General features: G+C 39.9%; 1 protein-coding gene across 2 annotated transcripts; it reads right to left on the bottom strand.

Moving 5' to 3' along the window:
• Positions 1 to 9,563: 9,563 nt before the first annotated feature.
• TEX30 (testis expressed 30) lies at positions 9,564 to 16,382 on the bottom strand. Of its 2 annotated transcripts, XM_032402661.1 has the most exons (6): positions 16,278 to 16,382; positions 13,091 to 13,164; positions 12,381 to 12,611; positions 11,563 to 11,614; positions 10,645 to 10,850; positions 9,564 to 10,037 (listed from the first exon to the last, which is right to left on the bottom strand). In XM_032402661.1, the coding sequence occupies exons 2-6, from the start codon at positions 13,103 to 13,105 to the stop codon at positions 9,864 to 9,866; spliced, it is 678 nt and encodes a 225-aa protein (XP_032258552.1). In that variant the 5' UTR covers positions 13,106 to 13,164; positions 16,278 to 16,382; the 3' UTR covers positions 9,564 to 9,863. The 2 variants fall into 2 exon arrangements, with proteins under 2 accessions (XP_032258552.1, XP_032258553.1); XM_032402662.1 differs by lacking the exon at positions 13,091 to 13,164 and having other exon boundaries at positions 16,278 to 16,376.
• Positions 16,383 to 26,342: the final 9,960 nt, after the last annotated feature.

Below are 26,342 nucleotides of genomic sequence, written 5' to 3'. Positions count from 1 at the left end.
CAGAGGGAGAGATACAGGCCTTAATGAAGTTGTTGAGCCACTGCATGAACCAATTCTGCAGCCTAGTCTAACTCAGGATTTCCTATTATATAATACCATAAATTTTCTTAGTATGGCAATTTGCATTATGGTTTTCTGTTACTTGAGAATTAAAATATCCTAAGTGATATAGGCAGGACATACAAGCATTCTGGGGAATCAAGTGACCCCAATAAATTATAGCAGTGTCCAAACATAATTAGGATAAAATTTCATCAGGACAAGAATATAATTATTCACTTAAAAAAGTAGAACAAATAGTGAAAATATAATACATAAAAAGAATTAATTTTTACACATTTCAGGAAAAAGAGGAAAGCCGAAATGTAAGACAGATATTTCAGCAATGCAATACTGTGTTTTTAAACATAGTAAAACAATGCTAGATAATTTTCATATGTTGAACCAGCTGTGCATTCCTAGGAACAATCCCACTGGATCATGGTGTATAATCCTTTTAATATTCTGCTAGATTTGGTGTGCTAGTATCTTGTTAAGGATTTTGCTTTTCTATTTATAAGGGATACGGGTCTGATATCTATCTTGTATACCAGCTCCACATACTCTCCATTTGACAAGCTTCCAGGCCATCATAATTCTCCTGGTTTTCCTCCTCACTTCCTGGTAGCTCCTTCCCAGTCTCCTTTGATGGTTCCTCCTCTTCTTTCGGACCTCTTTGAAGTGTCTCAGGGCTCAGTCCTTGTTCCTTTTCTCTTCTCACAGTCCCTTTGAAATCCCATCCTCTCTTGTAGCTTTTAATATTGTCCATAAGCCAACAACCCCCAAACTTATTACCTCTACCAGACATCTTTCCCAAACTACTTATTCACTACCTCTATTAGATATCAAATCAATATCCCTAATTCAACAAATAGGAAACAAAATTCCTGATCTCCCCATCAAAACCCGCTCCACCCACAGTTTTCTTCATCTAGGTTGACTGACAGCTGCACTTCCTACTTGCTCAGGCCAAAACTCCTGGGAGTCACCTTTGCCTCCTGTCTCTCACATCCACACCCTGTTGGCTCTACTTTTCTAAGTATATCCTGAAACCAACCACCTCCACTGATACCACCCTGGTGTCATTCACCTTTATCTCTCACTCTGGGTTACTTGCAATAGCCTGCCATCTGCTTAGACCCTTGACCAAATATAGTCTACTCTCAACACAACAGGCAGAATAATACTTTAAAAATATAAGACAGAACATATCACTTCCCTGTGCAAAACTCTACAATGATTCTCCATTGTTACTTAGAGTAAAAGCTATTATTGTCCTTAACATAGCCTAAGAGGCCCAACCATGATCTGGTCACCAATTACTTCTCGGACCCCATCCTCTATGTCACCCCCCCACTCCCTGCACCAGCCACACTGGCCTTCTTACTGTTCCTAAAACACTAGGCACACTGCCCCTTAGGGTCTTTGCTCTAGTTGCTCCCGCCGTCTGGAATACTCTTCTACCTTATCTGTTTGCTTAACTCCCCTATCCCTTCAAGGCTTTAGGCAAATCCCACTGTATATATTGCAACCGACCTCTCCTCCCCTGCTTTCAGCACCTCATTCCTCTTACCCTATTCTATCTTTTGTTTTACCATAAATCCTATCATGTTCTGTCATATTATATTATTTCTTTATTTATCCTATTGTTTTTTATTATCAGACGTCCCTCCTACTAAAATGTAAGGCAGGAATCACTGTTGTTTTTATGCACTAATGTATCTCAAGGGCATACAACTGTGCCTGGCACATGGCAGGCCCGCGGTAAGTATTTGCTGAGTGACCGCTCCTTGCTGTAGGTTTCTGATTACTACCCCTCAGCCACAACAAGCTGACCCAGACATACAGCCCAACCCTTTCTTTTAGTTCAGTAAGGGGGGAAATCCACATATACAAACCACCCATAAAAGTGGCTCAGCACTGAAGGCAGAAATGGAGGGGAGTTGGTTATAGCAACACAAGTAACACCCACTTAAACATTGTTTGTGTCTCCCCATTTTTGCAATGTCCTTTGGCCTCTCCCAGCAATCTCGACTGGTCTTGGAAAATTTATTTTTTATTTTTTTTTAAAGATTTTATTTATTTATTTGACAGAGAGAGCACGCGTGCGCACACTCATGCACAGAAGCAGGAGGAGGGGCAGAGGGAGAGGGAGAAGCAGGCTTCCCGCTGAGCAGGGAGCCCAATGTGGGGCTCGATCCCAGGACCCTGAGATCATGACCTGAGCCAAAGGCAGACACTTAACCACTGAGCCACACAGGCACCCTGGCCTTGGAAAATAAAGAAATCCCCACACTCCTAGGAAAAGACTGACAGTTCTACAAGCCATGGTAACAAGTAAATACTAGAAGTAGTTGTAAATCCGTTAAGCCACTCAATGGAATATAGTCATAGTACAGTCCTAAGGTCATGGTAACAAATAAATACCAATTCTGTTTTTAAACATTTTTATCTATGATAACACCCTTTCGGAAATATGCTTCTGAAACCAACCAGTCAGTGACAGCTCCAAGCTTTGAAAGTCATATAATGGTGGCAGGCTTTCCCAACACACTTCTAAGGCTGATGTCAACCCTGAAACAAACCATTCCCCAAAACTGGATCAATGTCTGATGGAGCAGTTTGCTTTGCTCACTGAGACTATACCTGGCCAGCAAGACTCTCCCTGATTTCAGATAATGAGTGGTGGTCTCATCCTTTGATGTCCTTTAATGCCATTCAGTACCGAGCCTCAGGTCTTTTCCCCTGCTCCTCCCTCCTCTCTGCCCACCCCTCCACCTTTCTCTTCTCTCCCACCTCATAAGACAGAATTCACTCAGTCTCTGATGCGATGCACTTTGACCAGTGTGATGCCTGGGCTTCCACCAATAATTCAAGCAGTTTCACTTCAAAATAATTTAAGATGCTCTCCCAAATATGGTTCTGCCCTCAAAAATAATTCTGGTGCCAGGGCAAATTATTTTTGCTTTGTTACATCATTTTAGCGAAATCTTCATGATTTCCTAAGAGGTAATTCTTCTAACTGCTATTTTGAAAGTAAGGAAATGGAGTATCGGTGAGTTTAAGCCTAAGGCTATACTGTCATTAAGAGGCAGAACTATGACATAAACCTAGACTTTTTTAAATTCAAATTTGTGTTTTTTCACTATAATATGTTGCCCACCATAGGAGCCATATCTCTTCCCTAACAGTAGTCATAGTTTATTGCATATACCCTACTATTTCTTATTTCCTTGCCTCTACTCATGTCCTGGAATGCCCTCCTTATCCTCCTAACCTGCTGTCTTTTTCTGACTAATTTTCACTCATCCTTTAAAATTCAGCTCCGGCACAACCTTATTCATGAAGCCATCCCCAACACCCTATCCTGGCTTAGGTATCTCCTAAATGTTTTCCTAATGCTTCTATCACTGTGTTATCATACTGCAAGGCAATCACCCTTTATGTATATATCTCCTCCACAAGAATGTAAGCTTCTAGAGAACAGAGACTGTTTTATTGTTTGTATGCCAATATCAAACACAATGTCCATTGTAGAATAGATATCTAATGATTCTTGAACAGATTTTGATATGAGCAATTAAAATATTAATAGCAACAAGAGTAGTGATGTCATATTTAATCCCTAGCACTGGTATATCTTCGGGATGCTGATGGATTCTGACTGTATAAACAGAATGTCACTCTTGCAATACCTAGCTCAGGGTTTGTTTGGTTCACAGTAGGTAGGTGCTAAATGACATTTTTTTCAACTGAGTTATCAGAACTGGTGTTACAACTTATTCATGTGTACTGGAGAGAGAGGTTGGATAGGGAAGCAAGTTACTAAACCTCAGTAAACTTTCCTCATTAGTAAAAACAGCAATAATACTACCTACTTGGAAGGATAATTTTTATAGTACACGAAAGACATTAACACAGCTTGGAACAGAGCAACCATTAAAATCAATGTTAGATGCAACTGATGATTAACTGAACTCTACATCTGAAACTAATGATATACTATATGTTGGCTAAATTAATTTAAATTTTTAAAAAATGAAAAAATAAAATAAAATCAATGTTAGATTGAATTATGTCAAATACCTATGGTCCTCTATACATATGGAAAATCCTTTTCTGTAATTCAGACGTAAATGCAATTTTAAATAGCACAAAACCAACCTGTTTCATTTAATTTCAAAATATATCACTTACCTTTCTTCTGAAGATGAAGGAATTGGACAGTTATCTAGACATAAGTGGGAATTAAAAAAAAAAGGTCAGAGCACCAATAGGAGATGCTCAGGTTGAACAAGTTTTATATTAAAATATGAAATTATATAATATTTACCAAATTGCATGCTTTTCAGGCAACTGTCTTCCTTCTATTTCAAGGGAGATTAATAAACAAATGTTAGAGGAGTAATCCAAATATCAGAGTTCTACAATTTTATGTTACTCTTATGTATGATTTTGAAAAATAGGAGAGAAAGAAATCAGCCATTTGTTCTTACCTCCTGGGCACTTGAATTACCCTTTTCTGGAAGTGCAGGCTTCTTAGTAAAGGATGTACAGATCTTTACGAGTATGATCTCAACAATAATCCCTAGGAAAATTATAAAAAAGATTGCCATCCAATCATTTTGAGTCCAGGACTCTACAAGTTCCCACAATGTCCAAAATGTATTATCTTCCAGTCTATTCCGCACTGCTTTTTTAAAGAAATAAAATTGCTTTGACATTTTTATGTAATATGTGAGATAGATTGATGTCTCATTCTGAAGTCTTCGATTTTGGATGCCCCAAAACACAAAAAGGTGGTATGCCCATCTCATAACCACATGCAATGCTCTGCCAGAAAAAAATTTCCAGTGCTGCTCAGTGTCTTGATCAAGTGCAGCAGGGCCTGCTCTGGGCCTAAGTAAAGGGAGGTACGTGTCATAGTGGGTATTCAACTGAGCTCATGTCAACTTACTTTAGCAATAATGAAAATTCATTGGTGAGACATGTATGCTGCTTTAGTTTTTTTAATTTAAAATTTTTAAATAATCCTTTATTAATTTCACAAAAAGAAAATAATTCTATAAACAATCCTTTGGATTATTACTACCCTGTAATTCAAAAAATGCAGAACAAATTTGAATTAGACATAACCCACCAGGAATACTGTATTTTATGCTTGTGAATTAGGAAAATATGTAGTTTTGCCAGATTTAGTAAAAACAAAACAAAAAATGAAACTAAATGCCCCAGTTTAAATTTCAGGTAAATACCAAATGATGTTTTAGTATGTCTCATCGTCACTAGGTAGGACATGATAGCTTGTCTCTTATGGGCCTGCCTGATTTTTTTTTTTTTTTTAATAGGATGTCTTATTTTATTCTTTTAGCTAGAGGGGTCTGTTAGCAATGTTCCTTAACAATCTACTGTTATGCTGAAAACCAAAGTTAGATTTTGGAATGGTCTCCTGGTGAATTCCTTTTCGCCCTGTCTGGTGATTCCAAGGAACAGTTACTGGAAGGCTTCCTGATGTCAGAATCAGCATGGAGTAGAGCCAGCTTTAAGTACTGCTCACTTTCCCTCAAAGTCTAGAGAGTAGGTGTATAAGTTTACAGTCCAAACACAAGACAGTCTAGATTATTAATGAAAAGTGTTAACACTACCTTGGATTTAGAGTATTTTCTCTTTGAAGATTAATTCTCTCTTTGTCTTCACTTATTCAAGGTGGGTTGAGGAAAGAAGTATATTCTTTTCAATGGAGTTAACTCTTCAGGTCTCTTCTATATTAAGTATAACTGAGTGAAAGAAAGATTTATTGAGCCCTTACCTTCCTGGGGTATTGGAAATAATGAGCTCAGTGACACATCCTAAGCCTCAGAGTTTATATAGTCTTTCAGTCTACCAGACTATAGCCTACAGGTATTTACAATCTTTACTTAGGTTTAACTATGATCTTGGGGTTTGTCTTTGCAAAGGATAGCCCTCCAGAATCCAGGGCAGGCATTCATTAGTTCTTGAAGAAACTTCAGCAATTCCTCCGGATTTTTCTAGGATAAAAAGTATACCCTCCTCTCTGAGCCCCCATCCACATACACAATCAGGGTGATTTTATTCTGCTGGGTTTTTCTATAGAATTTAATGCAGCTGGCAAAATACTCACTTTATCTTGAGTAAAGTCGAATTCTCGAATTCATTTAATGTTAACAACTGTATTCAATGTTTTAACGCTTCATAGCTCGAATTCATTTAATGTTAACTACTGTATTCAATGTTTTAACGCTTCATAGCTCCTTAGATCTTTCAGAGCTTTATGGCACTAAATGCCTGATTTGTATACCACAGACCAGCTTTGTAAGAACTGAAAAGGAACTTCTGTGTACCACTCCTGCTGAAGGGGAAGAACGTAGAGGTAAAAAGTATCCCCCATTAGGGCTTTGCATGTTTGTTACCTATGTACTTGCCTATTAAAAAGGTACAATCACCTAGTTTTCAGTGTAGACACCTCTGTTCTTTACACAAGAAACCTCTTCCCATGTCAATCTCAAGTAAGCTGCATAAAAGTAAGTGCTAAGCTGGATTTATTTTTTAAAAATTATGAAGACAATAAAAAAATAATGAACACACGAGAAACCCCATCACTAACAGTAATACAGACACTATAAGAGAACACTCCAAAAAATTCTAAGTTTTCTTTTAAAGATTTTATTTATTTATTTGAGAGAGAGAGAGCACAAGCAGGGGGAGCGGCAGGCAGAGGGAGAAGCAGGCTTTCCACTGAGCAGAGAGCCAGACGTGGGGCTCAATTCCAGGACCCCGGGATCATGATCTGAGCCGAAGGCAGACGTTTAACTGACTGAGCCACCTAGGCGCCCCCCAAAATTCTAAGTTTTTAAAAAATCTATTATGTCTATTAATGTTACATTCTTTACACTTTTTGGACATTGTGAACTAGGCTTTTTTTAATGTATCAGGAAAAAGTCCCAATAATAGGCATATAAAATAGCAATATAAAACCAGAGATTGCTCATAATGGTTAAAAATTCTCCCTCTAAATATCTTAGTTCAATACAACAAATACTGAGTAATGAATATGTAAGGCACTGAACAACTAATTAAAAAGTGCTCTATGGATACAAAGATCAGTAAAAACCATTCCCTGACATGGGAGTATTTAATATATGATATGGCACAAATATGCCAATAATGTACTAAGAAGGCAGAGTGTGATTCACAACAAAGAGAGGAAAATACTATATGGGTTCCAAGGAGGGATACTTGGTTGCGGTAATTCAAAAAAAGCTGTAAAGAGGGAAAAATAATTTAAGGGTCTTAAAGGATGAGGTGGATTTGGTAACAAAGACCAACAAGAAAGTTTCAGGAAGAGGAGGCAGAAAGACTTTGTTCCAAAACTTCGTACAGTCCAGGTTAACTGGAGTACTGTGCTGTACACGTTCAGAGTATGGGGAGATGCGCTAAAAAGTTGATATAGCCTATTGCAGACAGCCTTGACCTAAAGACTTAATATTAGCCACTTTTGGAGATCCGTCAGCAGTTTTTGATTTGAGGGTGTTAAATTGGTTTGTTGAAGCAAGGAGACCACAAAATAGGAAAATCAGTTAGGTTCCTGCAATTATGCAGATGAGAATTGATAAAGGCCTACATTAGAGTGATGGCAGTGTAAACAGAAGAGGGATAAAATCAGACTTTGAGACTGAAAACCCAGGGCTTGGCAACTGAAAGGAAGCAAATGGATTTGGAAGGGGGTAGAAAAACTAATGGTGAGGGAGAAAGGATTTCAAGATATTCCCACGGCTAAGGTTTGTCTAGGACAAGGTTCTCAACCTGGACACTACTGACATTTTGGATCAGATACTTGTTATGGCAGGCGGTCCCGTGCATTACAGACTGTTAGCGGCATCCCTTTCCTCTACCTATCAGATGCCAGTAGCACTGCCACCCCCTTGTGCCAACCAAGTTTCCAGAGGCTGTCAAATGTCCCTTAGGGGGCAAAACCACTAGTTGAGAACTACTGGTCTAGGTAGTGGTTGTGCCATTAATCAGGGGTGCCTACCAGAGATGCCAGGACAGCTCTTTGACCATAATCTCAAACTCGAAGGGGCTGCTCATTTTTCCTGCAATGGCAAATTTGTGAAAAGCTGGAACCTTTTCACAAATGTTCATTTCGACCTTACACAGATCCCTGATCTCTCTCTAGGAGTTACGTGTTCCCCACCCCTGACTAGGTACACAGTTCTCAAAAGACAAGCCTTTTCATCAATCAGGAAGTTTCTTACAGGCCACTCAGGGAAAAAAATCAACTTTAAATGACCTACATTATCTCTATATTTGCTATAGTATCTTTGGTCATCTATATCATGCCTATACTTTAATTTGCAAACTTGAATATTATAACTATATAACCTGGCTAGTAACCTTTTAAATTTATTTCTTCATTGTACTTTTATATTATAGTCTGCTCTATAATAAGTTTTCCTTTTCATTTTCCCATTAGTTTTACTTCTGATTTACAGTATTAATATTTCCCAATTGATTTATACTTGTTTATACACTATGATTGTATTTGTCAGCTCTGGATGTTTTTTACATGTTTATATTTTGACATCAGTAGTGTTTTAAAGTTCTGAATGTTAATCAATGATTAAATATATACAATTTTTAAAAATTTAGGCCTTGAGAAATTTAGTCAAAAAGTAATTATTATACACTGAGTGATATAGAAAATTTGATTTCATAGTTTCATTCTATAATATAAAACAATTTGGACATTGTTATCTAGGCTTCTGTTCTTTATGTACTATTTAGAAAAATTAACAAATAATTAAAATCCATTGACTCCATCAGAGAAAGAAGAATGAGGCACCTCAAAAATCTATAAGCTGCTCAGGTCCCCCTGAGGTTGTCTGAAGGGCCTAATATTAGAGTAGTAAAGAAGCCAGGAAAAAGAGTTAATATCTTACTATAGAAAACGACTCTTTACTACAAACTTATATATCAGCCCCATCACATTTTGTGCCCTTTGTAGGAAATACAGACACTATGTTTTTAATATATAACTCAATACTACTCAAGTCCAGTCCAGGTATTAACTGAACTTTCCAAGCCAAAAGTAAGTACCCTAACTCTGCCTAGATACAGCACAGATGTTAGTCCCACGGTTTAGTTCTTACTTCTTTCTCCCCTTAATCGGAGAGAGGTCTAGACATCAAGTTCCTCCATTATATTTAAGCTCTTAAGTATTTACTCATCTTCACAAACCTAATCAGGCTTTGCCTATAACAGGCCTTCAGGAAACATTTCTTGAATGAAAGCTACTTCATCCCAAAAACAATGTTCAGAGTCCCCATATTTGAAAATGTATCTTCCTATCCCGCAAGATTAAAAGATTCGGGGAATGAATGCATACATTCTATAAAACTGACTAAATTTACCACAGTAAACTGTTGTTTTCCTTTCTTAAAGACACTGCTCTGCAAAATTAAGAGTACTTTCTCAGTTGCATAGCAAATAAGACAAAAGTTCCATTGTAACAAAATTCAAATGTTTAATTTTTTTTCAAAACTTAACTATATTAATGAAAATAAATTATATTTAGACCACCTTCAATATTTGTACATCATCTTTATACAACTATAACAGTGCTTTCAAAAGATATTTTATAAAGGACCTTAATTTCCACAATTAAAACATGTTTTAAAAATGGGGGAAACATTAAAGAACATTAAATTCATCTGAAATATCTCATAATGCTGAGAGGTATGCTGTTCTTTATCAAATGAACTGTAATCTGTATTCAAAATAACATAGCTTTTAGCTAAATACAATTATTTCTTGTCCATTTCAGTGATTTCCTGGATCCAAAACAAAATCTGTGTATTTATTTCTTTGAAAACATCATTTGTTGACCGTCCTTTCACTGCCATGGAATGATTTGCCTTCTCAATCCAGTGGATTTTATTGGGAGCTTGCATTTTCTGTGCCACTTTCTCCAACAGGTTCTAAAGGAAAAAAAGAAGAGGGTGCTAGACTAATGCTCTTTTAGGGTTTAATAAAGATCCTCTCTCTCCCCTGCACCACCTATACTGGCACCCATTCACTAAATATTCATTAAATACCTACTCTACAGACAACTTTCAAGGCAATGGAATATGCAAAGAAATGTCCACAGAAGTGGCAGTCCACATCTCTCAAATACAGCAACACCACAGAACAGATCAAGCATTCATTACTGACAATATATAGTAACATGTACAAGTTACTCTTTCTCGAGTCAATTTTATAACAAACTGAAGAATCTGCTTAAATGTTGAAATGATAAATCAAATGTACAGTCTAGTATAAATCCCAAAATCCCAAAATTCAGATATTAATCTTTTATTCCCAAATAAGAGTCAATCCACTTAGCAACTCTTTCCAGGGAGATGAATTCTGTCAGTATGCTTCTATTTTTCAGTTCTCCAAAGCAACAGGTAACTAAGTCACAAAATTAGCATGAGTCCAATCAGGACCTTTTAAAGAGACTGAAAGTTGCAGATAACATCTTGTTCCCAAGACACTGTCTTTCATTCACTCTCTCATTTACGCAAACATCAAGTTATAATTCACCTTTTCACACATTTCATCTGCTGAGCCTGACACAAACAATACAGGATCTTTTATACGATAGAGATCTTCATCTCTAAGTTTATGTTGCTGCTTTGGATGGTGCAGTGGGTAAGAAATACAAATGAGACCTCGAACAAAATCATCAGCATCATCTGGCTCAATATGGCACATTACAGAAGCAGCTGCTCTTGAGCCCATTGAACGACCTAAAATCAATTAAAATTAATTTCAGTTTGAAATATAAACATTCATATACAGAAGTGATAATATGGCAAATTAGATTTCATTTACTGTTCATCCATCATAACTCTGTCACTTAACTCCAAAAGGTGGCAATTAACAAGTTATAATACCCATAATGGACATCTATAGCTTCATGAAATGCTAAACATTGATCCCAAGTCAAAAAAAAATGGAAATTTTTTTTTCCCTGAATAATACTTGAGGTAAGGACAATCCTTATGAAGAATCATTTGAGAGACAGTGACTCAGGGATATAAATAAAAGAAAAGCTCTTTGGGTTATAATACGTATTTATGAGATTTAAATTTGCTTTAAATATATAAAGTACTTTGATGTTATACAACAAAATGACTTACCAAAACAAAAACAAAAAAAAATTTTTTTTTTTTTAAGATTTTATTTATTTATTTGACAAAGAGAGAGACAGCAAGAGAGGGAACACAAGCAGGGGGAGTGGGAGAGGGAGAAGCAGGCTTCCCGACAAGCAGGGAACCCGATGCGGGGCTCCATCCCAGGACCCTGGCACCATGACCTAAGCCAGAGGCAGATGCCTAACGACTGAGCCGCCCCAAAACAAAAAATTCTTAAATTAGCTTCCTATCAATTAATTTTGATTCCTGATCACCCGTTCCTATATTAATATGAATAGATTTAAAAGCAAGTATTGCAACTTACCACCAAGGAAAACACCTGCCAGTTTGTAGTCTCCTGAGGTCTTTAGGTAATTCTAGAAAAACCAACCAAAAAATTATCAGTTCTTCTCCTATGAAATATTCCACTGGAAAACCAACAAGTATTTCTCATCATTAGTGAAATGTATAAAAGTCTTTGCAAAGACAACCATAAAATCTCAAGGGATTCTTCTTGAAAGAGGTAACTAAACTAGTTCTTTGCTCTTCTGGTCATGCTGTCACTATCAAATCATAGCTGGGTAAATACAGGCAAATAAATGAGAAAAAAACTACTTGGCCTGTCTAAAAGAATTAAAGTACTAAAATATTTTTAAAGAATTACATTAAAAAAAAACAGCCAGTAAAAGCTTCCAACCAATACAGAATAGTACTAAAATCTAATTTAAAGCCCTGAAAAACTTAGCAAGTTTGAAATAATCTGGATTTTAAAAATTTCAAATTTGTGTTATCCAGGGATTTTACAGTTTCAAAACTGTGCTATATTTGTACATTCATAGTATAGTAGGCAAATATCCAGAACTATATTCTGAAGTTATATAATTCCATTAAGAAAATTACATCATAGTTTCCTTGGTAGTACCATGAAAGAACATTTATGACGTGAGCATTCATCTCCATGGAAACTGAGAGCAAAGAGAAATCTGACTACTCTACAGCCCTCATGTACTGCTGAGTTTCTAAGAATATTCATTAAAAGTTTTTTAAGATAAACCAAATGACTGCTAATAGAATTTGTCTTAAATGTATTAAGAATTTTAAAACAAAATTCTGTTATAAGTAAATATAAAGAAATTTTCTTACCAAAACTGATTTATATGCCTTAATTCTATGTACAATATTAAGGCCTTTACAGGTAAATCTCAGGCAAAAAAAACCATGAGATGCAAGATGGGATGCCAGTGACATCAAATGAGGAAGGTTCATATCTCCTGACGCTCCATGTGTAAGAATTATTCCATATGTTAAGCTCTTGTTAGGTACCAAACAAACAGCATCTAGTAATTTATTTCCAAAAGGTATTTTTAATTTAACCTGGAATTCAAGAGAATAAAGGGATCAAAAATTACGTCCTTGCCTATTCAGACAACTAAATAACTATGTTTGTTCTGTGAGGCCCATGATTCACATGGCCTCCAAATAAAAAGCATTATTAACAATAGCTAATATTTAAGTACTTATTGTGTGTCAGGTACTATTATAAGTGCTTTATATGTATTAACTTATTTAACCTTCCTAATAATTCTATGAAGCAAGTACTTTTTATAGATGAGAAAACAGGCACAGAAGGTTAAGTAATGTGCCCAAGGTTATACAGCCACTAGCCATATAGGCTAGTGGCTAGGATTCAAACTCAGGCAGTTTGCTCCAAAAGTCCTTCCTTTAACCACTAATGCTATACTGTCTCTCACAGTACAAGTTAAAAATAAGAAAATTACTCTGGAGCCACATGACTTAAAAAATAAAAAAAAAAGGAACCCTGAAGATGCAGAACATATGAAAATATGTATTACCTCTGTATGACTCATTTTCACTGTTGAATAACAAACTTAAAGTGCATTACATCTGAGAAGCAAAGGACATCTCCCTGAAAAGAAGATTCTGTTGTGAAAGGTGGGTTGGCAGACATGGATATGACATAAGAACTATTAATGAACACATTCAAGAGCTGAAATAAACAAATTTAGAACTACTTCTCTAAGAACTAGTGCCTTTACAGGTGCATTATTTCATTAATTATTTTCAAACTTCCTAAAACCATGGGCACAGAATTGGGTTACAGGGCCAGGTGTGGGGATGGCAGATGTTACATAAGAAAAGCCAATGTGATACCTTGACAAGGAAACCTTAAGAAAATTCATATCAAAGTAGAATGTTGTATCTTGGCATATATGCGTATCTTTTTTTCTAAGCATCTTTATTCTCAACCAACTATCTTCAATTTAATGTCAGAGTATTTTTCTATTAACCCATTTCCTTCATCATTATCTTTCCCAACTCCTCCTCCTACCCGGCAACACAAGTATATATCCACACCCTTTGTCAGGTGCCTTTGCAGAGCCTCCCAGGAGGCAGAGTGTACACACGTCTCTACCCTATTGACTTGGGGCTTGACTATATGACATTGCTTTAGCTAATGGAATATATGTAAAAGTTGCAATGTGTCACTTCTGAGCAGAAACAGGGCAAATTTCAAGAAGCCCCCCTTGAACTCCCACCCTCAGCCATCAGAAGAGCACGTTTCAGGTATTTTTGCTTTTTCAGCCTGGGTCCCAGAACAAAGATACATGTTGCAGACATGAACCCAAAACTAAAGTTGGAGTCCAGCCTAATCCAGCCAAGATCTAAGCCACTGAAGAACCAAGAACATGAAATATAAGCCACTGAGATTTTGGGATTGTTATGCAGCATTCCTTCCTATTGTAAGAGATCTTTTACTGTTCAGGGTATTACCAACATCAGGATCTCCACTATTCATCTATTATTTCCTGTTAACATTTACTTATTCATTCACTGGATAACAATAAGAGGGTTCAAAGTTCAAAGGTACCAAAAATATACAGTGAAAAGCCTCCCTTATTCCACTTTTGCCTTGTTATCCAGATCCCTTCTCCAAAGTCAGCTAATATTACCTGCTTCTTACATATCTTTCCAGATATTTTATACATATATACACACATACCCCTCCTTTTAAAAAAATAAACCCATGATATTTTTCTGAATCCCCCACCACTTAAAATCCACTTTGTGCTTACTCTTTTCTTTATACAACGAGCTTCTTTCATTTTACAGCTGCAGAATATTCCAAGGAAGGGTCGTACATAATTTATTTCACCAACCATTATCTATCAATGAACATTGAGATTGTTTCCAATCTTTTGCTAAAATATGGTGATGAATGGCATGTACTTACATTATTTTCTCGTGTAGACAAACCTATATAATAAATTTGTGGGGGAGGAACTGCTGTATCAAACGGTATATTCATTTGAAATTATATTTTTTAAGGAATACGTTTGATTTTTGAATAGGTAATATATGCATATGGTACAAAATTTTAAAAGAACAAAGATGTAAGTAGTTAAGTCTCCTCACATCCTTCTCCCCCAGCCACCTAGCTCCTTTCCTTTCCCAGAAGCAACCACTGTGACCAACTTACCGTCTGTCTTTCCACAAATGTGTATGTGTGTAGAAAAATTCTCATTGGAGCCTGAGGGGAGTTAGTCTAGCTGAGCCTGAGTAGTCCTGAAGGTCACTCCTGAAGGCTCGCGATGTGGGGACACTGCGAAGTGCGAAGTGTCCCTGCTTTCATAAATGCAGCCCCATAATTAGGTGTGCCTGGGGTCCCCTGCTTCAAAGACCCTGTTTTATGTTCTCAAGGGAACAGCCTCCTGCCTTCTAACAGGAGAAAGGCAGTCACCCAAAAATGTGAAATAGGGAAGGAGATGGAGATATCTAATTGCTTCTCCAACAGATTTCACCACATTTAAGCTTTACTCAAGCCCTCCACCTACGCCCCCAACGCCACTTCCTTCACCGGCAGTCCTCAGGGTGTCTGGTGCTGCCAGTTTCTGTGGTTGGCAGAGACTTGTTCCACAGGATTCCTTGTTGCAGGTTTAGAATTAAGCTAAGGTTTGCGAAGAACACTTGCTTTCCAGACCCCAGTATTTTACTGCTGTTGTTTCCTTTCCCATTCTCTCCATCACTTGGATTTACGTCTTTTAAAAAACTTCTTTACTGTAATTTTGGTGAGCTTTCAGGAGGGAGTGATATCAGATACACGTATTCAACCCACTACCTTAGCCTAGAATACTCCTCCTCAACAACGTGAGTGTGTGTGTGTTTCCAGAACTCCACTCCCTTCCAGATCTCCTGCTGCACAGTCTCCTCTTCACGCCGGGTGCACCCGTTCTGGACTACCACTACTAACGGCATGACCCCACCGTAACCTGGTCTCGGCGGTCTAGGCTACAGCTCCGGTTTTGAATTCACATAGGGCAGGACAAGTCTGGCTCTGCACACGGGGAGCTACGGACACACCGGGACGAGGAGTCGGCAGTCTCTGCACTTCTTAGCAGTGTCCCCACATCGCGAGCCTTCGAGTGACCTGCAGGACTACCCAGGCTCAGCGTGCAGGGAGCGACCGCATCTCACGCCGAAGGACCGAAATGCCACAACCACCGTAACTTCCCACCAGGAACAGCCGCGGGCTTTATCTATCGTACCTACAGCACTACGCTGCAAGTCGTGCGCAAACAAAAACGTTAGGAGTCAAGTCTTCGGGGGTTGATAATCCGGCCGGGTCCACAACAGACACCGAGCGGTCCCAGCGCAGAAATTCGGAGCGAGGTGCCCCAGGAGTTTGGGATTCGAAGGCACCTGAGGCTCCAATCGTTCACTCAACTGGCGCGCGTGCGCGGGGCTGCGCGGTGGCCGTCCCCAGGGCCCGGCGCGACCCCTCACGGCTCCCCGCGGTGCGCCTCTCCCCGCCCGCCCCGTTCCCTCACTCCGGCCTCGCCATCTGCCGGGCGGGCGAAACCCCGGCGGCCGGGCCCGCGAGCACCGAGCTTACACCGACCGCCTCACGGAGGCGACCAACAGCCCCCGAGGGGCGACGGCCGCGAGCTCGACATGTCTCAGATGGGGCCAGCAGGCGCGCCAGCACCCTCCTCTGGAGGCCGCCACCGCCGCCGCACTTACCGGGGAAGGGAAGGTGGCCGAGAGCACCTAACAGTCCTCACTCCCTTCACGGAACAAACTACCGCGCTCGAAGTGACCGCCTCGCCGCACCCGCCAGCCCGTTCCGCCTCGGCGCACGCGCGCACAGGCCCCGCCCCCCGGGCGCGCGGGCCGGCGCGCGCAGCACGCTGGGAGCGGGAGTTTTCCAGCCATTTCCTCGGGGGCGGGGCAGCAGGTACTCACCAGCCGGGGGGTGGCTCAGGAGCCGCCTCCAGTCGCTGCCTCACCCCGGCTCACTCCGCGCTGGACCCTTCCCTATCCCAGCAGCTCCGTTCCAAGAGTTGCGCAGGTCCATGAACGTGAGGTCAGCTCTCATTATTCTTTTTTTCACACCCACAGTCCTGTTGACTCTGTTTGCAAATACAAACAAAAGCCAGCTGCCTCTCCTGCTTCTACCGGACTGGTTGGAGTGCCCCCATTCAACTCTGCCTGGATTATTGAAATAATCTACTAAATGCTCTCTTGTTCCCATCTCTGCCTCCACCTCTTTGCTACCTGATCATCACAGCAACCAGCTGGACCTGGTTGAAATGTAAACACCTCCTGTCAAAGCCTTCCAGAGGCTTCCCATCTCTCTCATAAGGAAAGCCAAAGCCCTTACAATGACCACCAAGGTTTTATATTATTTTTTTGTTTTTGTTTTAGTTTAAAGTTTTTATTTAAATTCCAGTAATATTAGTTTCAGGAGTAGAATTTAGTGATTCAACACTTGTGCATAACATCCAGTGCTCATCTCAAGTGCCCCCATGAATATCCTTCACTCATTTAACCCACCCCCCCTTGCCCACCTCCCCTCCAGCAACCCTCAGTTTGTTCTCTATAGTTAAGAATCTGTTTTATTATTTGCCTCTCTCCTTTTTCGTCCCTACATTTATCTGTTTTATTTCTTAAATTCCACATATGAGTGAAATCATACGGCATTTGTCTTTCTCTGACTGACTGATTTTCCTTAGCATAGTACACTCTGGTTCCATCCATGTCATTGCAAATGACAAGATTTCATTCTTTTTATGGCTGAGTAATATTCCATTGTATATATACACCACATCTTCTTTATCCATTCATCAGTGGATGGATATTCGGGATCTTTCCATAATTTGGCTATTGTTGATAATGCTGCTATAAACATCAGGGTGCGTGTGTCCCTTCGAATCAGTATTTTTGTATCCTTTGGGTAAATACCTAGTAGTGCAATTGCTGGATCTAGGGTAGTGCTATTTTTAACTTTTTGAAGAACTTCCAGACTGTTTTCCACATTGGCTGCACCAGTTTGCATTCCCACCAATATTGTAAGAGGGTTCTCCTTTCCCCGCATCCTCACCAACATCTGTTGTTTCTTGAGTTGTTAATTTTAGCCATTCTGACAGGTGTGAGGTGAATCTCATTGTAGTTTTGGTATGTATTTCCCTGATGAGTGATGTTGAGCATCTGTTTATGTGTTTGTTAGCCATCTGGATGCCTTCTTTGGAAAAATGTCTATTCATGTCTTCTGACCATTTCTTAACTGGATTATTTGGGTTTTGGGTGTTGACTTTAATAAGTTCTTTATAGATTTTGGATACTAACCCTTTATCAGATATGTCATTTGCAAATATCTTCTCCCATTCTAAAGGTTACCTTTTAGTTTTGCTGATTGTTTCCTTCACTGTGCAGAAACCTTTTATCTTGATGACATCCCAATAGTTCATTTTTGCTTTTGTTTCCCTTGCCTCCAGAGACCTAATAAGAAATTGCTATAGCCGATGTCAAAGAGGTTGCTATCTGTGTTCTCCTCCAGGATTTTGATGGTTTCCTGTCTCACATTGAGGTCTTTCATCCATTTTGAATTTATTTTTGTGTATCTTGTGAGAAAGTGGTCCAGTTTCATTCTTCTGCATGTTGCTGTCCACTTTCCCCAACACCATTTGTTTAAGGGGCTGTCTTTTTTTCTATTGGATATTCTTTCTTGCTTTGTTGAAGATTAGTTGACCATATAGTTATGGGTCCATTTCTGGGTTTTCTGTTCTGTTCCATTGATCTTTCTCTTTTTGTGCCAGTACAATACTGTCTTGATCACTACAGCTTTGTAATATACCTTGAAGTCCATGATTGTAATGACCACAGCTTTGCTTTTCTTTTTCAAGATTGCTTTGGCTATTTGGGGTCTTTGGTGGTTCCATAAAAATTTTAGGATTCTAGCTCTGTGAAAAATGCTAGTGGTTTTTTGATAGGCATCACATTGAATGTGTAGATTGCTTTGGGTAGTATAGACATTTTAATAATATTTGTTCTTCTAACCCATGAGCGTGGACTGTCTTTTCTTTGTGTCATCTTCAATTTCTTTCATAAGCGCTCTATGGTTTTCAAAGTACAGATCTTTTAGCTCTTTGGTTAGGTTTATTCCTAGGTATCTTATGAGTTTTGGTGCAGTTGTAAATGGGATCAATTCCTTGATTTCTCTTTCTGCTGTTTCATTATTGGTGTGTAGAAATGCAACAGATTTTTGCATGTTGATTTTGTATCCTGCAACTTTACTGAATTTGTGTATCGGTTCTAGCAATTTTTTGGTGGAGCCTTTCAGGTCATCTACAATAGAGTATCATGTCATCTGCAAATAGTGAAAGTTTGACTTCTTCCTTGCTGATTTGGGTGCCTTTTATTTCTTTTTGTTGCCTGACAGCTAAGGCTAGGACTTCTAGTACCATGTTAAATAACAGTGGTGAGATGGACATCCCTGTCTTGTTCCTGACTGTGGAGGAAAAGTTCTCAGCTTTTCCTCATCTAGGATAATATTAGCTGTGGGTCTTTCATAGTTGGCCTTTATGATATTGAGATGTGTTCCCTCTATCCCTGCTTTGTTGAGTGTTTTTATCAAGAATGGATGCTGTACTTTGTCAAGTGTTTTTTTCTGCATCTACTGAGATCATATGGTTCATATCCTTTCTTTTATTAATGTGATGTACAAGTTGATAGATTTGCAAATATTGAACCACCTTTGCAGCCCAGGAATAAATCCCACTTGATTGTGGTGAATAATTCTTTTTATGTACTATTAGATTCAATTTGCTAGTATTTTGTTGATAATTTTTGCATCCATGTTCAACAGGGATATTGGCCTATAATTCTCTTTTTTTAATGGAGTCTTTGTCTGGTTTTGGAATCAAGGTAATGCTGGCCTCATAGAATGAGTTTGGAATTTTTCCTTCCATTTCTATTTTTCTGGAACAGATTGAGAAGAATAGGTATTAACTCTTCTTTAAATGTTTGGTAGAGGGGCGCCTGGGTGGCTCAGTTGGTTAAGTGTCTGCCTTCGGCTCAGGTCATGATCCCAGGGTCCTGGGATTGAGCCCCGCATCGGGCTCCCTGCTCAGCGGGGAGTCTGCTTTTCCCTCTGCCTCTGCCCCTCCCCCTGCTTGTGCTCTCTCTGGCTCTCTCTCTACCTCTCTCTCAAAAAAATAAAATCTTAATAAATAAATAAATAAATAAATAAATAAATAAATAAAATAAATATTTGGTAGAATTCTTCTGAGAAGCCATCTGGCCCTGGACTTTTATTTGTTGGGTGATTTTTTATTACTGATTCAATTACTTTGCTGGTTATCAGTCTGTTCAAGTTTTCTATTTCTTCCTGTTTCAATTTTGGTAGTTTATATGTTTCTAGGAATTTATCCACTTCTTCCAGATTGCCCAATTTGTTGGCATATAATTTTTCATAATACTCTCTTTTAATTGTTTATCTTTCTATGGTGTTGGTTGTGATCTCTCCTTTCTCATTCATTATTTTATTTTTTGGTGCTTTCTCTTTTCTTTTTGATAAGTCTGGCTAGTTTTTTTTTGTTTTTTGTTTTTTTTTTTAAAGATTTTATTTATTTATTTGAGAGAGAGAGAATGAGAGAGAGGGGGGAGGGTCAGAGGGAGAAACAGACTCCCTGCCGAGCAGGGAGCCCGATGCGGGACTCGATCCAGGGACTCCAGGATCATGACCTGAGCCGAAGGCAGCCGCTTAACCAACTGAGCCACCCAGGCGCCCCAAGTCTGGCTAGTTTTATTAATTCTTTCAAAGAACCAGCTCCTGGTTTCATTGGCCTGTTCTACTGGGTTTTTTATTTCTAGATCATTGATTTCTGTTCTAATCTTTATTATTTCTCTTCTTCTCCTGGCTTTAGGCTTCACTTGTTGTTCTTTTCCTAGCTCCTTTAGGTGTAAGGTTAGGTTGCGTATTTGAGACTTTTCTTGCTTCTTGAGGTAGGCCTGTGTTGCTATATACTTCCCTCTTATGATTGCTTTTGCTGCATCCCAAAGGTTTTGGACCACTGTGTTTTCATTTTCATTTTATTCCATACATTTTTTTAAATTTCTTCTTTAATTTCCTGGTTGATCCATTCATTCTTTACTAGGATGTTCTTTAACCTCCATGTACTTATGGTCTTTCCAATTTTTTTCTTGTGGTTGACTTCAAGTTTCATAGCATTGTAGTCGGAAAGTATGCATGGTATGATCTCAATCTTTTTGTACTTGCTGAGGCCTGATTTGTTGCCTAGTATGTGGTGTATTCTAGAGAATATCCCACATACACTCGAAAAGAATGTGTATTCTGGTGCTTTAGGATGAAATGTTCTGAATATATCTGTTAAGTCCATCTGGTCCAGTGTGTCATTCCAAGCCATTGTTTCCTTGTTGATTTTCTGCTTAGATGATCTGCCCATTGATGTAAGTGGGGTATTAAAGTACCCTACTATTATATTATTATCAATGAGTTCCTTTATGTTTATTATTAATTGTTTTATATATTTGGGTGCTCCTATGTTGGGGGCATAATTATTTACAATTGTTAGATATTCTCGTTGGATAGACCCTTTTATTATGATTTGGTAATCTTCATCTCTTGTTACAGTTTTCGGGTTAAAATCTAGTTTGTCTGGGGGTGCCTGGGTGGCTCAATTGGTTAAGCGTCTGCCTTCTGCTCAGGTCATGATCCCAGGGTCCTGGGATTGAACCCCGCATCCAGCTCCTTGCTCAGCGGGGAACCTGCTTCTCCCTTTCCCTCTGCCTCCCCCTCCCTCCCCCTCTGCTCTCTCTCTGTCTCTCTGTCTCTCTGTCTGTCAAATAAATAAATAAAATCTTTTTAAAAATAAAATGAATAAAATCTAGTTTGTTTGGTATAAGTGTTGCTACTCCAGCTTTCTTTTGATGTCCATTTGCATGAAAGATGGTTCTCCATCCCCTCACTTTCAATCTGCAGGTGTCTTTAGGTCTAAAATGAGTCTCTTGTAGGCAGCATATAGACGGGTCTTGTTTTTCTTATCCATTCTGACACCCTATGTCTTTTAATTGAAGCATTTAGTCCATTATGGATAGATATGAGTTTAATGCCATATTATTACATGTTTTGTTGTTTCTGGAGATTTTCTGTTTCTTTCTAGTCTTTGTCATTTTTGGTCTTTCTTTCCCACTCAATATTTCCCTTTAAAATTTCTTACTGGGCTGGTTAGGTCACAAACTCCTTTGGTTTTGTTTGTCTGGGAAACTCTTTCTCTCTCCTTCTGTTCTGAATGCTAGCCTTACTAGTCAAGAGTATTCTTGGCTGTATATTTTTCCTGTTCAGCACGTTGAATATATCATCTTCTTGCCTGTCAAGTTTCTGTGGAAAGGTCTGCTGCTAACCTTATTTGTCTTCCCTTGTAAGTTAGGGACTTCTTTTGTCTTGGTTCTTGTAGGAGTTTTTCTTTATGTTTTGTAAATTTGACTATGATATGTCTTGGTGTAGTCTCGCTTTTGATGATTTTGAAGGGAGTTCTCTGTGCCTCCTGGATCTGGATGTCTGTTTCCTTATAGTTTTCAGCTATAATTTCCTCAAGTAAACCTTCTGTCCCCTTTTCCCTCCCTTCTTCTGGGACTCCTATGATATAAATGTTATTATGCTTTAAGGAGTCACTGAGTTCCCTAAGTCTACATTTGTGAATATTTTTCTTTCCCTCTTCTTTTCAGCTTCATTATTTTCCAGAATTTTAGCTTCTATATCACTTTTCATTCCTCTACTACTTCCATCCTCGTGGTCATTACATTCAGCTGGGTTCAAATCTTGGTTATTGCATTTTTCATTTTGGTGTGACTAGTTTTTAGGTCTTTTATCTCTGCAGTAAGGGACTCCCTGTGTCTTCTATACTTTTCTCAAGCCCAGCCAGTATCCTTATGGTTGTTGCTTTAAATTCTGGATCAGGCATATTACTTATATCTGTTTCAATTGGATCCCTGGCAGTAACCTTTTATTCTTTCTTTTGGAGTGAATTCCTCCATCTTGGCATTTTGTCTAGGTCTCTGTCTTCTTCTGTGTGTTGGGAAAGCCTGTTATGTTTCCTGCTACTGAGAGTAATGGCTTTATAAAGAAGACGTCATATACTGTCTAGGGCCTGGTGCTTTAGGAAGTGTCTCTGGTGTGTGCTGTGTGCATTCTCCTGAGCGTTTTGGCTACTGTTTCCCTTATGTCAGTCTTCTGCAGCGTTTCTCCTTGCCTGTAGTGGGGAGTGTTAGGACCTTGGCCAGACTATGACAAGTTTTAACTAGGTGGGCCCTGGTCTGTTTGTTCAAAGAGACCTGATGCTATTTCTACTAGAGCTGAAGCTTTGCAGAACTCTATGGTCAGTAGACGTGGTGCATGTTGGGGGGGGTTGCGGTTTGTCCCAGGTGTTCCTCAGATCCCTGCCTTCACCCTGTCTATGTCTGGGCCACTTGCCCACCTGGCTGTGCAGTGAACCTGTGTTCTATCCCTGGCAGGCCAGCTGAGTTTTAAAACTCCAAGCTTTAGGGCCCAGTGCAGCACGGACCCACGCTGATCCTCTGGGGGAAGTTCTTCCATGCTGGGGCCGGTACCGGTTTGTCCCAGAAGGGCAGTTGCACCAAAGCGCAAGGATGTGGAGTCTGGAGAAAAGTGCAGGAAAGAGCCAGTGTCCGGGTTAGCAGCCCTCAGCAGGCGTCTCTGTGCTCATGCTGAGGGGCAGGGGTGGCTAATGGCACCCTCCAGCTCTTTTGTCTCAGAAAGGCAATGCCACTTCTCCCAGATGCACTCCGAGAAGGGGGAACCGTCTCTCCCAGTGCATCCCAGCGGATCCTCAGATTGCTGCAGTCTGCTCCCGGGCTACCTGCCCTCCTTCTCCAGGAGCACTGCTTCGCCCTCAGGGCTTCACACCAGCCATGCCATGGACCTCTAAAACTCCAGTCTTTGAGCACTGCTGGTCGTACAAACTCACAAAAACCAGCCCCTCTCGTTTTCCCAGTCAGTGGCTTTGGGGGAGTGTTTTCCTTGTGCGATCCCCCATGTGTTCCTCTGTCCCTCTAGGCTCTCTCCATGACAGGGCTCCCTCCCCTCTACAGCACCTGTGATCCGTTTCTCCCCCAATTCATGTCTCTGCACCTCCTACGTTCCATAATGTAGCCTCTTCTCTCCCTCTAGTTGTGCAGTTCGTCCTGTCAGTCCTCAGATCGATTTCTCGGGTATTCAGAATGATTTGGTATTTATTTAGCTGTGTTCCAGGGAAGAGGCAAGCCTAAGGTCCTCCTACTGCTGTGCCATCTTAGCTCCTCGTTTTATATTGTTAAACAATAGAAACTCAACTGACTAATTTAACAGATTGAAGGGAAGAAAAAATTCTCTGTCTTTCGAGATCGTCCAGGTGGACTAAGAATTAAATTTACATGAGACAGATTAACAGGAGAAAAAAACCCCAAAGTTTTATTACATGTGCACAGAAGCCCAATTATGAAATTGAGATCTAAAGAAATGCTCAAGACAGGCACTTTTTATACTTTTTAATTGACAGAACAAAGAAAACTCTGGGGGCTTCAATCAGTAAGGAATTCTAAACAGAATTTGGGTCGTGGAAGCAAATTAGTAAAAAGTAACAAAGGTTGTTTATACAGCTTCCTCAGCTCTAAAATTTCCATCTCTGGTGATAAGGATGACTCTTTACCTACTGGTACGGGGAGAGTACTTTTCGCAGGGGAGATTCATTTCCTGCTTTCAGGGGGACAGAAGACGGTCTGAGTGTCCTTGCACAGGCTGTCTCATAAGTAACTTTTATTTAAAATAATCAATTTCCAAAGTGGCACATTTTAAGGCAGCCTGCCCTTGGCCCCTACAAGATCAAATTGGCTTTATTGAATGATTCATGAATTGGGCAGCATCCTATCTAGCAAATAAAAGGGAGCTCCATCAAGCTGCGGAAGAAGAAAGGTTTCTAAAGGCGGGGGGGGGGGGGGGGGGGTGGGGGAAAGGAAATTGTTAGCAAGTAATGCATTGTTTTAGGCAAGGTCCTCCTCCTAAGGGGAACAGAAGGGGTCTATCAGTAAATTTCCTAGTGCTGTAGTGCCGACCGGGAAATTCCATGTTGCCTGGTTAAAGGTTACATTGGCGGTGGGGGTGGGGATCGAAACTGCAGTTAAGTTAGTATTAAGTCTTGGTTTGCTGACATGGGGTCTTACTCTAAGGGACTCCATTTGGGGCCTGTGGTTTCCTTTTTAACAATATGATCAGTCCTGTCACCTCTTACCTTTCTATTTCCTACTGGTCATCTTCCCTGGCTCCTTCAGCTCTAGGCACCCAGGCCTCTTTGCTATCCTCACGGTCGAACCCACCAGACATGCCCCCAGTACAGGATCTTTGCCCGGGCTGTTCTTCCTCTAGTGGCTAACCCTGCATCTCCTTGGGGTCTTCACTTACGTGGCATTTTCTCAGTGTGGACTTCCCTAATCACCTCACCCACTCTTCCTATCCTTCTGTCCTGGTCCCCTAATATCCTGTGAATGCGTCTGTCGCCTCACTGAACTGCAAACTCCATGAAGGCAGGGTGTTTTGTTATGGTAGTTTTACCTTGAATCTCCTGTGTGTGGAATCATGCCTGGCAAATCAATATTTCTTGAATGAATAAATCTACCCCAAGCCCAGTGCAGGTGGTAACTGTCCTCTTCCTTGTCACTCATTTGTGTGTGTGTGGGGGGGTGCACATGTATGTGTGGTTCTATGTAGTTTTATCACGTGCTGTATTCTGCTAACCAGCACTATGATCAAGATATAGGGCTGATCTATCACCACAAGTATCCCCCATGCTACCCTTTATAGCCACATCCTCTCTCCATATCCAAGATATTCTTTTTAAGAAAAATGTAATGTAAGACTATGGAAAGGTAGCTGGGGGGGCAGGGGCACAAGAGTGCCTGGCTCCCAGGGTCCCAAACAGACCAGGTTCAACTGCTCCCACTGACAAAATCCAAAGGCAGAGAGACGAGTGGTGGTGATACAAGAAAGTTCATTTCAGTGAAGCCAACACCCAGAAGACAGTGGACTAGTGTCTCAAAGACCATCTCCAAAGTGCCAAAAATATTTCCAGGTTTACATAAGGAAAGTGTAGGGCAAAGATTAGTGGGTACATGCAGGTGGGCATTGAAAGTCAGATCGATCATTGTCTGGGAGTCAATCACATGGCGTCCTGTTGGCACAGGGAAGTTCTTATTGCCTGGGGGGGTAGTTTGGGTTCCATTTAGGGGATGCTTTGCCCCCCCCCAGTCTTTTTCCTAAGTTAAGAGAAAGCTGGAAAGAACTTAATTAGGTTTGCATTCCAAATGGAGGTAGTGAAAGTCCTCTTTCAGGAACAGATTCATGATGTGTTGTGGTTTTCTTATTTGGTTTTTGTTGTTGTTGTTTTTCTTTTTTTTGCGACGTCAACGGCAAGACTATTTTACTATGAACCCTCGATGGGCAGGGTAAATCTGGGGACATGCCAGACTTCTCCCTTCTTACGCAGCAAGAAGCATTACAACTGCAAGCATATCTTGCCATGATCCTTGAGGTATTGTTGAGTGAAAAAATTGCAGAAAAGAGATAAAGTTGCAGAAAATGTTTTTTTTGGAGAGGGAAAAATTCATATACATTTATATGAGCATATGAAGCTTTCAATTCAATTTCTCATACCCTACCTCAAATGTTCAAACTGAAGTCTGGTTCTCTAAACCAGACTTTGAAGGACACCGACCCATGAGACTTGCCAAGGTTAC

Source organism: Phoca vitulina, unplaced genomic scaffold (genome assembly GCF_004348235.1).
Source record: "Phoca vitulina isolate PV1807 unplaced genomic scaffold, GSC_HSeal_1.0 scaffold5, whole genome shotgun sequence".
In the NCBI taxonomy this organism is placed as follows: domain Eukaryota; kingdom Metazoa; phylum Chordata; class Mammalia; order Carnivora; family Phocidae; genus Phoca; species Phoca vitulina.
The sequence above is the reverse complement of the archived record's forward strand: the minus strand, read 5'-3'. Positions and strand labels throughout refer to the sequence as shown.